The 12849-nt window shown below is 37.5% G+C and overlaps 1 protein-coding gene across 2 annotated transcripts in view; it reads left to right on the top strand.

Moving 5' to 3' along the window:
- NARS2 (asparaginyl-tRNA synthetase 2, mitochondrial) overlaps nucleotides 1–8297 on the top strand; it is a 126699-nt gene extending 118402 nt beyond the window's left edge. Inside the window, exons 12-14 of one of the 2 annotated variants that reach the window (XM_004763467.2) lie at nucleotides 1657–1754; nucleotides 3813–3839; nucleotides 7446–8297. In XM_004763467.2, coding sequence (XP_004763524.1) covers nucleotides 1657–1754; nucleotides 3813–3839; nucleotides 7446–7590 — 270 coding nt within the window. In that variant the 3' untranslated portion in view covers nucleotides 7591–8297. Of the gene's footprint in view, nucleotides 1–1656; nucleotides 1755–3812; nucleotides 3840–6673; nucleotides 6738–7445 lie in introns of those variants that run through there. The other variant, XM_013061905.2, reaches the window with a different exon arrangement.
- The last annotated feature ends 4552 nt before the right edge of the window (nucleotides 8298–12849 follow it).

Here is a 12849-nt window from a genome sequence, read left to right as displayed (position 1 = left end):
AGAGTCCTGGGATCGAGCTCTCTGCTAGGCAAGGAGTCTGCTTCCTCCTCTCTCTCTCTCTGCCTGCTTTGCCTACTTGTGATCTCTGTCAGTCAAATAAATAAATAAAATCTTTAAAGAAGAAAAAAGAAAAATCCTCGTTGTCAGATTATTTAAGAGAAAACAAAATCACATACCAAAATGTCCAACAAAGGAAAAGCAGTTAGATAAAAACTTCTACTTCTTTTTTTTTTAATTTTTAATTTTTTATAAACATATAATATATTTTTATCCCCAGGGGTACAGGTCTATGAATCACCAGGTTTACACACTTCACAGCACTCACCAAAGCACATACCCTCCCCAATGTCCATAACCCCACCCCCCTTCTCCCAACCCCCTCCCCGCAGCAACCCTCAGTTTGTTTTGTGAGATTAAGAGTCACTTATGGTTTGTCTCCCTCCCAATCCCATCTTGTTTCATTTATTCTTCTCCTACCCCCTTAAGCCCCCATGTTGCATCACCACTTCCTCATATCAGGGAGATCATATGATAGTTGTCTCTCTCCACTTGACTTACTTCGCTAAGCATGATACACTCTAGTTCCATCCACGTTGTCGCAAATGGCAAGATTTCATTTCTTTTGATGGCTGCATAGTATTCCATTGTGTATATATACCACATCTTCTTTATCCATTCATCTGTTGATGGACATCTAAGTTCTTTCCATAGTTTGGCTATTGTGGACTTTGCTGCTATAAACATTCGGGTGCACGTGCCCCTTCGGATCACTATGTTTGTATCATTAGGGTAAAGATACTGTGCAGGGGCATGTGGGTGGCTCAGTGGGTTAAAGCCTCTGCCTTCAGCTCAGGTCATGATCTCAGGGTCCAGGATCGAGCCCTGCATTGGGCTCTCTGCTCGGGAGGGAGCCTGCTTCCCTTCCTCTCCCTCTGCCTGCCTCTCTGCCTACTTTTGATCTCTGTCTGTCAAATAAATAAATAAAATCTTTTTAAAAATAAGTAAATAAATAATCAAATTGTGTAGCTTTTAAAACATTTAGTATGGAGGAACCTGGCTGGCTCAGTCAGTGAAATGTGTGACTCTTGATCTCTGGATTGTGAGTTCAAATCCCATGTTGGGTGGAGAGATAACGTTAAAAAAAAAAATTAAGTGTGTAAAATATTCCAGCTAACATAGGGGAAAAATGTATAATACTAAGTAAAACATTAGAATGGTAAATGTTTATGTGTAATTTGATATGCTGTATTCCTTAAATGTGGAAGGAAAAAAAAAACAAAATATGCCAAAATGCAATTGGTTCTGCATGGTGATGGATGACTTTTAATATCTCATAATTTTTAATATTTGCCACATTTTTTATTATTAACATACCACATTTGTGAAGAAAACACATTTTTGTTAAGTACACCATATACTAACGGTGTAAGAAAGGAGAGGAAACTGTCCATCTGCATTTTGTGTATTGTAGTCTAAAGATAATATTAAAAATTGGATTTTGAAACAGGTGGCATAAATAGCTAACATAAATAATATTCTGGTAAGCAGTTCAACAGCCCCTTGTCAAAATGTTAAGAGTTCCACCTGCTTGAGAAGCTGACAATTGTTGGAATCCCCTGAAAATGTGAAATTGTTTACCACTTTTTTCCTTTTTAGGTTGCTGCTGTTGATCTTCTCGTTCCTGGGGTTGGAGAGCTCTTTGGAGGAAGCCTCAGAGAGGAGCGGTACCATTTCTTAGAGCAGCGACTGGCCAGGTATTGCTCAGACCTAAAAGAAAGAAAATTCAGAAATCAGGGATGAGGCGCTCAAAGGCAGTCTTGGCAAAGTAACAGAGAAAGCAAATGGGTCTCAGCACCTGACTGACCTGGATCTCAGATTCTCTGTGGCCTTGAGAAAGTTATGTGACCTTTCTGAGCTTCCTGTTATTAAAGATTGGAACTGTTATGTGATATAACTCTGCAGTGGTATGTGCCCACTTTTTGGTATGTATCTCTCCCAATGAAAATTGCTTTTTAAAAAGTTAATGACAGTAAACAACCTAAAAGCTTGCCCTTCATTTTTTCTCTTTTCTGTGTTCTTTTTTATTTACTCCAAATTATGATTGAGAACATAAATAAGGACTCCTATAGGGACATAAAGAAAAAACAGACTCTGAACCAGGGAAGGAATGAAGATGGAAAAAGAAAGATACTAAAAATATCCACTAAACTAACATTTAGAATAAGCACTTCTCCCTTCTTCAGGTTTTCTGCTATGTAAGGGTCTTGATTAAGCTATTTGAGTAACTCATTTTAATTTGCTGTTTGAGACCTAGGAAATGAATCCATAAATACACAGAAAATGTTTTGGAGATGAGAAGGATGAGAAGTACAGAATCATGTTTCTAATTGAACTACCACTCCTATGTATGCGTGGTCTGCCAACAAACCACAATGACTTCCTAAACTAACCAATGTTATAAACCTCTGTTTTCCATGGTTTCTACTTTTTCTATGCCAGACTTCAAAAAAAAAAAGGTTTTCCCCATGTTAAACGCTTAGTCCCACTCTCCTACTCTCCAGATAATACTGGGTTTCATAGTAACCTGGAAAAGCCATAATAGATTGAAAATATCCTATTAAATTAGCCATTTGTAAGGCCTTCTTTCCCTAATGGAGAAATGCTTAAAAAGCTGATGCTTTTCCAAGATCCCAACCTATAAATTTGTTGGATAACTTGGTTTTGTAACCCCAGTCATTTGAACTGCTCTATTTGGTTAGGGTCCAGAAAAAAGGAAGTAAATATGTTCTAAAAAAGAGGCCTCTTTTTTATTACTTAGACTACTAAGTCCTTACTATTACTATAATGTTAGAAAGTCCTGGGAAAATAATGAAATTGAAGTAAAGGTCAAACTCCTTAGATGGAAAGAATTTGAAGATTCTCTGGGTTTTTTAAAGCACAATAAAAATCACACATGGCAAGAAACCTCATCTGTTGAAAGAATAATTGGTCTGTTTTCTTTGCTTGCTTCCTTCCTTCAGCAAACTTTTCCTCATGACATTATATGTTTACCTAATACCTGATATTATCCAAATTTATCTTTTCTAATGAAATGGTTATATGTGTTTCCCTTCTTCAGGAACCTGTCTGTGACCTCTGTTCATGTTTTCTGTGGTCTCTGATTTTTTTTCATCGTCCTTATCATTTCAGATGCACTTTGATCCCAAACACTTTTTTAAAGGGCTGAAATTAATTTCTTTTAAGATTTTATTTTTAAGTACTCTGTATAGCCAACATGGGGCTGAAACTTACAACCCCGAGATCAAGAGTTGCTTGTTCTACCAACTGAGCCAGCCAGGCGTTAAAGGGATGTAATTAATTTTAATGAGTACTTAGAGCTTAAAATTTGATTAACATTTTTCACATTGGCAAAAAAAACAATTTGCAACCATATTCTGAGGGCAGAATCTATATTATTGTTTCAGCGTTACAGAATGAAATGTGTGTCTTCATGTCCCCTGTGTGTGCCTCCCAGCAACCTTAAGTAATAATGCTTTTCTTATGTCATAGGACAATAAGGTCATCTGAAATCTTTTGGGCTCTGGACTATCTTTCTTTGGCATTTATCATCTGTACCACTTGCTTGGTAATACCTAGGACTATTGGTTAATTTACCTTTCTTACCTCATTAAATAGTTACCTTCTCACTGTATTGCATGTTATTTAAAAGCACAGGTTTTTGTGTGTACCTCTTAAGAGAATAAATGTTTAGTGGTTAGTATCTTTATCTTATTGCCATTCTCTGAAAGAATTTTGTTATTTTCCTCTTACAGATCAGGATTAACAGAAGCCTACCAATGGTAAGACTGTGGCCCTTGCTAATTCTTTCATTTTATCTTATTTATTTATTTGATAGAAAGAGAGAGAGATCACAAGTAGGCAGAGCAGCAGGGAGGAAGAGAGGGAAGTAGGCTCCCCACCCAGGAGAGAGCCCAATGTGGGGCTCAGTCCCAGGACCCTGAGATCATGCCCTGAGCTGAAGGCAGAGGGTTAACCCACTGAGCCAGCCAGGCACATGCCCTGAGCTAAAGGCAGAGAGTTAACCCACTGAGCCACCCAGGCACCCGGCCCTTACAAATTATTGTTCTAGCTATTGGTCTGATTGTTACATAGGTTTTACCTGTATTCCCTAGGCTATGGAAGAGTATTAAGAACAGTGAATAGATAGGTTCTCAGAATAGGTAGTAATAATAGGTCGTAATCTCAGAAGATTACTTATTCCCTTTGAATGCTGGGAAAATACTAATAATATTGGCTGTCATTTATTTATTACTGACTGTGTGCCAGATAACTATGTTAAAATTTTAATGTATTTTTTTAAGATTTATTTATTTAATTGAGAGAGCATACAAGCAGAGGGAGCGGAGAGGGAGAGAGAATACCAGGCAGACTCCCCACTGATCGTGGAGCCCAACATAGGACTCAATCCCAGCACCCTGGGAACATGACATAAGCCAAAATCAAGAGCCAGACACTCAACTGATGAGCCACCAAGGTGCCCCTTATTGTATATTTTCTTATGTATTATTAGAACACTCTGAATTAGGTACTATTTTAATCTCCTTTTTATTACTCCTCCAGACCTAAGTCTGAGAGATGTTAACTAACTTAACCAAGAGCACACAGTTAGAAGCATAGAGCCTGGAACTTTGTTCCGAACCATTATGCTTCAGTTTCTCTATGTGTGAAATTAGGGTTTGAGCTAAGTGCTCCCTAAAGTCTGTAGAAATCTAAGCTGCGTAGGGAAGATCACTTGTTCGCATTCATACATTTACGTCTCCAGAGTTCTCGTTTTCTTTCTGAAGACCCTTTCTTCAGGTATTTTTCAACATGTACAAATTATGTACTTTTATTTTTATAGTACCTTTCCTTCATAGTAATTATTAATATTATTAATTGCTTTGCTGTCCTCATGAGAGAGAAGAATCAAGTTACACACCTAACCTTTGGGTAATGAAAGAGCTAGGTTGTAGAAATGCCAAAAGCCTAAAATTACGTTCAGGTCATGACCCTTGAATACCTTATTATTTACCATTAGTAACCATAGGCATAATTAATCTGAGTCTTGATTTTCTTGGCTGTAAAATGGAATGATGGTATCTACTAAACAGGATTATTGTGAGGATGAAATGAAACAATATAGGTTAAGTATCTACCTAGAATAGAACTTCAGTAAAAGCTAGTTTCCTTTCCCTTGCCTGCCTTTGTTCTCAGTCTTGTTATTAGGTCGATGAGCCTGACCAAGCAAGCATTTTGCCTATTCTGTCTGTCTACTATGAAGATAATCTTCATAGTGTGTAAAAACTAACTAAATCACAAATTCTGATTGTTGGTTGAGTACGTTGAGGCCTTTTTGGTCTTTATTAATCATTTCAATACTATTTTTGTCCCAACTAAAGTTTTTGAACTCTTAGGATCTCTAAATGTAAATATCTATTATTTGAATCTGTTTTCTTTTATCTGGTCATCATAGCATTTTCAAGGTAGAAGGGACTTTAGAAATCTTCAAGCCTGTAGTCTCTGCTAGTGTTCCACCATGCTGTGAATAGCCACCCCAGGTGTCGAAGAATTTAGTCACTTCCTGTTTCTGCGTGCCACATGCAAATAATATATGTAACTAGTCCCACAAATTTTATACCATTTCTTCTATAATCTGGCTACCCTAAAATCAATTTAACAACAATCAAAAAAATCCAACAAATATATATTTGTTCGAAAACTTGTTTTTTCAGAAGTGGATTTCTCTATATCAAAGCAAGGGCAAGAAAAATGCTATAGATTGAATCCATCTGCAGAATTCAGTTTCCAGACCTTTATGCCAGTGTTTTGACATCAATATATGAGGAATTCGGACACTGCTACAGCTATTGCTGGACTTCTAGCAGCCAGCCCAGGTCCTGCAACTATTTGTGGCAGGTGCTTTTGATGGGCCTTTCATCTCATTTTCTCAGTAAATGAAAGTATATCCTGTCCCCATACCTTATAAACTAAAACTTAATTCAGCTACAGAACATTCCATTTACTCAAGACTGTGCTCCTTCCATTATTCCTGATAGTTCTTAATAATCTGAAGTTTTATACTAGAAACTCCTGTTGGTTGATCCCTCACTTGATTGTAATTTGCCTTGTTGCAATTAATCTTTTATTTTAGAAAGATCAGTATTCAATCTTAACTTCCAAAAGACCAATACATGTGGCTATTTATTATTAATAGTGAGGAAATAGATAATACTCTCTTTTTTTTTAAGATTTTATTATTTATTTGAGAGAGAGAGCACGAGCAGGGAATGTGGGGCAGAAGGAGAGGAAGAAGCAGTCTCCCTACTCAGCAGGGAGCCCAACTTGGGGCTTGTGGAGGGGCTTGATCCCAGGACCCCAGGACCATGACCCAAGCTGAAGGCAGATGTTTAACTGCCTGATCCACCCACGCAACCGAAGACAGTCTTTATTTTTGAAGAAACATATGACTACCAGCTGTGGCACCCAACTTTTATTTTAGAACTGATTTTACAGATCATTCAAGAAGCTATAAACTTACTTTAATCAATATTGTATAACTAAAGAATTCCCCCACCAAATAACACAGCAAAATACTTACAGAGTCTTCCTCTTCCTTTTGTAAAATTTGTCACAGGCTGGTGTGTTGGAATCTGAATTTGAATCATGGCTGCCCCATTTTCTAGCCATATAATCGTAAGTGGAAATAGAATCAGTATAGATAAGCTTCAGAGGCTATCTAACCTTCCAGAAAAATGACTCTGGACTTATTCTGCTAGGTTCGAAGCACAGAAATGGAAATTTCACTCTAGTGTTCAAGAGTTTATTTTTGTGCCTTCAAACAATAAATCTTCATAGACTAATGATGCATGTACTCCAGAGCAGACACTGGAAATGAAAGGCTGAATAGCCACAATTCCTGCCCTTGAGAGAGCTTACAATCTAAAGTAGTAGCGGTATATTTTTCAATTTAGCAGGCAAAACTTTTTCTTCACCCTCTTTTGTGTATTGAACAATGTGATTTTTTTTTTTAGTAGGAAAAAAAGCATTAACATACCAAGGAATAGAAGAAGAATATATTTTCAAGAAAAATAGTAAAGTTATTAGAACATTTTCTGTTGTCTCATTAGGCAGGTTTTCTGTATTTAAGTACATTTGTAACTTTAAAAGGATCAAGTGAACAAAACCCATGAGTGCATGATGTGATTTGCTGCTGTTTGTCTGATAACCTTGGACAGATCATTTTAACTTCTCTGTCCTTCACCTGTCCTTGGAGGGAAAAGACTGGTTTACCAAAATGATGTGGATGATAACAGATGATCGCAAAATACTTTTCAAACAAAATTCTATCATGACATCTGATCCAGCACAGCATCTACAGGTAACAATTCTCTGTTTTTCAAAATCAGGTATCTGGACCTCCGTCGATTTGGATCTGTTCCCCATGGAGGTTTTGGGATGGGATTTGAACGCTATCTGCAGTGCATCTTGGGAATTGACAATATCAAAGATGTTATCCCTTTTCCAAGATTTACTCATTCATGTATTTTATAGCTGGAAGACTGGGTAAGGAAAATCACCCCATGCCAGAGGTACTGCATGTGAATATGGATACAGGAGACTGCGTGTTTGGCTTTTAGAAGTGGAGAATGGAGAGGTTTGGGGTAACTTTCATGCCATAAGATAGCACATATGAAAAATAGAAGTGCTTATGATTTTCTTAGAAAGTTGAGAGCATTTTATGAAAAAGATGAACTCCCTCAAGAAGAGGAGCTTGTGGCAGGCAGAATCTCCAATCTATTACACCAATGAAGAAGAAATGGGGAGACTGCGCTGTGGTCTCAGAGGTTCTTTCAAACTCTCAAGACACGATGAGATAGTGTATTTTAATTTGTCTTTAATCATTAGACCACTGCCCTGTGTGACCTTTGAGAACCACTAGTAGCTAAAAAGAAGGTATTGTTGGATCTTTTCTCATGTGCCATTTAACCTATGATATTTTCATCACATTTATTTTCATCACTTTACTAGATATCACAGAAGAAAATACTCTTTTGGGGGTCCTAATTGAGTTAATAAAGTTACTATTCTGAATTGAAATCTTTCTTCAGACTGGGTGAAAAAAGTGACATTTAATAACTGTTGATCTTTCATTTTAAAAGCAAGAGGGATGTATTAATTATCTAATGACTATTATAATTTGTTCACAGTAGCTGTTTATAACTTCTCTAATAATCAATAAAATGGATTTTTGATACCTATGAAAGAAAAATACAGTTATATTTTTAAATTCCACTTGGCTTTTCCCAGAGAAATTTGGAAGAAAGGTATTTTCAATGCAAGATGATGCAAATATCACTAAATCTAAAGGATGAATAATTTTGGACTCAAAAAGTAACATTGTCTGTTAGAGTTTTTGAGAGGACTGCTGGTTTGGGAGTTTGAGACCTGACAATTACAGCACTTTATGTGTATGATTTTGGACAAGCCTCTTACTCTGCATAAGCTCAGATGTTGTTTTCCTCAGAGTTGATATAAGAATTACATGACAGTGTTGTGCGTGTTTAAAACTATGAAATGCTACACAAGTTGTTTTTAACTCTTTTAGTCTTTGTTGAGTTACATATCTATGACTTACAGCAAAATTGTATACTCAGTAGAGTTTGTAGGTATCAAATAATGGTAAGTGGCGTGCATGCCTGAATAATCAATTTTCTGTGTCTCATTAGATAATTTATCTTAGTTTATTTCCTGTTGAGTTTGTACGTGCGCTTTATTTCATCCTAACCCAAACAACTGAAAAGAACTGCAGAACCTTAGAGCTGGAAATCACAGAAGTCCCTGAGATATTCTCATGACCAAACTTCTGCCTGATGCAGAGAGATCCTGGGCAACCTTTTCTTGGCAAAGCCAAAGGCAGATGTTTAACTGCCTGATGTTTAACTGCTTAGTGTCCCACCAAATAGCATATTCCATCTCTGCATCTCCCTGGTTGGTAGCTTTTGCTGAGCTAAAGTCTACTGCCCTAGAACTTTAATCTTCTGGCTTCAACACCAAGTTTAGGACAGAACAAAAGAGGTAATCAGGGCTTTCATAAAGCTTGCCTCAATCATGGGTCAGACAGATAAATTCATTTGTTTGTTCAACAAATATTATTTGAGCTTATTTTATATGCCAAGAACTGTGCTAGGTGCTAAGTAAATGATAGTGAACAAAACAGAAATGACCCTTGCCTTCTTGGAATTTACAGTCTGTTAGAGAAGATGCACAATCAGTAAGCAAACAAACATATTATTTCAAAATATGACATAAGCTGTAAAATTTTATAAAGAGCAGCGCAAGCATAGATAAGTTTGCTAGAAAAGGCATCTCTGAAACGGTGATCTTTAACCTTAGGTCTGTGAGATAAATGCAGAAACCACTCTAAAACATTCTCAGCATCAGTCAGTGTTGATTTGACATTCAGGTCTTGATACTGTATTAATTTTGTGGAGTGTGAATTACAAACACTTAACAAGCCCCCAACCCGGAGGCACTAATATTTTCCAAAGCTATCAGGAATCATGTCTCCAGCAATTCTTGAGGAACCAGATTGAATTCTAATGTTAACATGATGGTGGGACCTCCTAAATAACAGTGAGATAGAGAGCAGTGAGTCAGAGAAACCCCAGGTTCCCATCGAATGCCACCACTGATGTAGCTGTGGAGCATTAATCAAGCAAAATCATCTTTGTGCCCTCCAGTTACATCACCTGTAGAACTGTCCTTTCCAAGTGCATCAACTCAAAAGATTCTGCTTTTGTCTCAATCTTTCAGGAATCTGTGTGGGAGATAGTCACTAAAAATAATTGATTTAGAGTCTAACCGTTACATTTTATTTTAGTACACGTTAGGTCTCTGAAAATGTACCATGAAATCAAATCAATGAAAGTCACAATTACAGTAGACTTAAGTGTGTTCATTGTGTGTGTATGTGGGATGGGCGAAGGTCTTCTCAAATAAACCTTGTTCCCTGCCTTTTTGATAGTTTTCAGCAGCGTACTTCCCTACTTGCATACTTAATCACTCTTTTCCTCTACATTTGATCACACAGAGAGTATCTGGTTGAAGCCAAATACTTGCCACTTACAACAAGCCTAAGAATACATCTTTGACTGAATGCTTTTATTTTACCCATAATTGAACAACAGTAAATACTGGTGTCAGACAAAGATGATGAAAATGTCAAAACTAAGTAGCAACATCAGGAAAGAAACTTTAAAATGTCCATTTGTCAGCTAGTATATGAATATCCAAATTCTCCAGATAAACAGCATCGTATAATTATGTATATAATGAAAGTGTGGATTTCATAGTTGAGGACTGCCTACACTATAAGAACATTCTTATAGGACTTAATTTGTGAGAGAAAAGGTGTTAAAGGTGTTTTGAGGGTGTTAATTATTATTTATGTAACCAGTTTCCAATGAGGGAAAAGTCAGATTCTGTTTTCCCAAGATTTCCAAACATCACCTCAAAATAGTAACCCCAGCCACCCAAGAAAGAGTATATTTTGAAACTTAGAAATGGTTTTTCCATCATTAATTTCCATTCTCATTTCAAATTTTAAAGTAGGCGGAGAGAAATAGTTACTTTCCATCTGGCTGTCCTCCTGCCTGGGGAAGTTGTGCTGTCTTCTTTTTTTTCTTTCTTTCTTTCTTTTTTCTTTTTTGGTCTGACAAGAACTTAATTGTGTGAGTGATCCATTCCAGATCTAGACATAACTCTCCCACCCTCTGACCCAGCCCAGAGACTAACTGTCACAGAACAGCAAAGGAACTGTTTGACCTTTTGTCCTCCTCAGACAGGATCTGCCAGAAGCACCCCTCTGTAATGTTGTACATTCATGCTCTCCATAAATTGAATCTAGACATTCAGGCATGACTGAACAGGCATTGAAGATGCAATTGGTGAGATGGATTAACTCTACTCTTCTTTAAATCTCTTGTTTCAGATAATTATAGATGAAAGATGCTTATTTGGATTGGATTGCTATTTATTCATATATTTATTTTAGTAAGTGGTGAGGCAAGAACATAAAAATGCAGAGTTGAAAGACAGATTGGCCTGGATTGAATTGATAAGAAATGTGTGGAGCTTTTTGGCTTCTGATCAATATTTGTATTCAGTCTGCAATCTAAAGTATGTATAATAAAAAGAAAACAGGTGGGAGTAATATCTGATTGTAGTTTCTTCCCAGTATATAGCCCAAATTAAAAGAAAAAGCACTAAGGACAGCAAATAACCTTAATCACCTGACACCAAAATGATTAATAGGACTTGCTTAGGACAGACCTTACTAGATCATGGTCAACACGCCTCCAGAAACCTAACATTCTGCCATTACTAGGACCGTGGATTGCCCCTCTCATCAGCTAAGGCTCCATTGAGCTCTTAACGCACTTTGGTTTGGAGTCCAGTGAATTTACTGATGCAGCAAATTGTTAGCACACTGTGTGGGAGTTCCTGGGGTAACTTTGTAAAGAAGTCAGGAGTTTAGGTGGCTCCTAAACTGTCATTCAGGCAGCTATTGAATTAACATAGCTCATGACTCTTCAATAACTTCATGCTCCTTCTTTATGGCTCATAATTATTATCATTTAAAGTTGCTTTGCAGTTTACAAAATGTTCTAATGTATTTACAGTGTGGAGCTTGTTCTTTTGTAGCCTGCTATGCTTCAAATTCATTTGATTTAATAAAAGACTCGGGTTTTTTTTTTTTTTAAGACTTTATTTATTTATTAGAGAAAGAGTCCGAGAGAGAGAGAGAGAGAGAGCATAAGCAGGGGGAGCTGCAGGCAGAGGGATAAGGAGAAGCAGACTCCCCGCTGAGCAGAGAGCCTGATGTGGACTCCATCCCAGGACCCTGGGCTCATGACCTGAGCCAAAGGCAGAGGGTTAACCAACTGAGCTGCCCAGTCACCCCTTATTCAAGGGAGAGTAAGACTGCAAATAAAGTTCACTACTCTTAGCCTCCAGAGAAACTGAAAACCCAGAGCTTTGTTGTAACTGAAGAATTTTGCATCTTCAGCCCCAGAGTGTAGTGGACATGTTGCAAAACACACATTTCAGCCTCTGATCCTTGTTTTGCACAAGAAGAGACATAAGAGTGTGCAGGAAAATGACGACTAAGTTCAAATACGTCCTAGTAAAGAGAAACATTGACAATGGAATAAAGGGCCCTGGACCCAGCAGTGTACTTAAGCTTGCTATGCCTCACTTTTTTGTTTTGTTTTTGTTTTTTTAATTTTTAATTTTTTTATTAACATATAATGCATTATTAGCCCCAGGGGTACAGGTCTATGAATCGCCAGGTTTACACACTTCATAGCACATACCTTCCCCAATGTCCATAACCCAACCACCCTCTCTCTACCCCCCCTCCCCGCCTTGCCACCCTCAATTTGTTTTGTGAGAGTAAGAGTCTCTTATGGTTTGTCTCCCTCCCGATCCCATCTTGTTTCATTTTTTCTTTTCCTACCCCCCAGGGCCCCCAAGTTGCCTCTCAACGTCCTCATATCAGGGAAATCATATGGTAATTGTCTTTCTGTGATTGACATTTCGCTAAGCATCCTGGTTGCCTTACCTTCCTCTTAGGATCATCCTAGAATATGCAGAGAAAGTCAGATGAAAGAACTTCAGTGGGGATTATTAATATTCTCCCCTAAAATGATTAACCATTGATATGTCAAGATGATGCTCTGAGAATAGAAATGGGGTAGGCCCATCCCACAGAGGTTTTTCATGCTACAAATACACATAGAAACAGCTAGA

Source organism: Mustela putorius, unplaced genomic scaffold (genome assembly GCF_011764305.1).
Source record: "Mustela putorius furo isolate JIRA1106 unplaced genomic scaffold, ASM1176430v1.1 tig00003987_pilon_pilon_pilon, whole genome shotgun sequence".
In the NCBI taxonomy this organism is placed as follows: domain Eukaryota; kingdom Metazoa; phylum Chordata; class Mammalia; order Carnivora; family Mustelidae; genus Mustela; species Mustela putorius.
The sequence above is the reverse complement of the archived record's forward strand: the minus strand, read 5'-3'. Positions and strand labels throughout refer to the sequence as shown.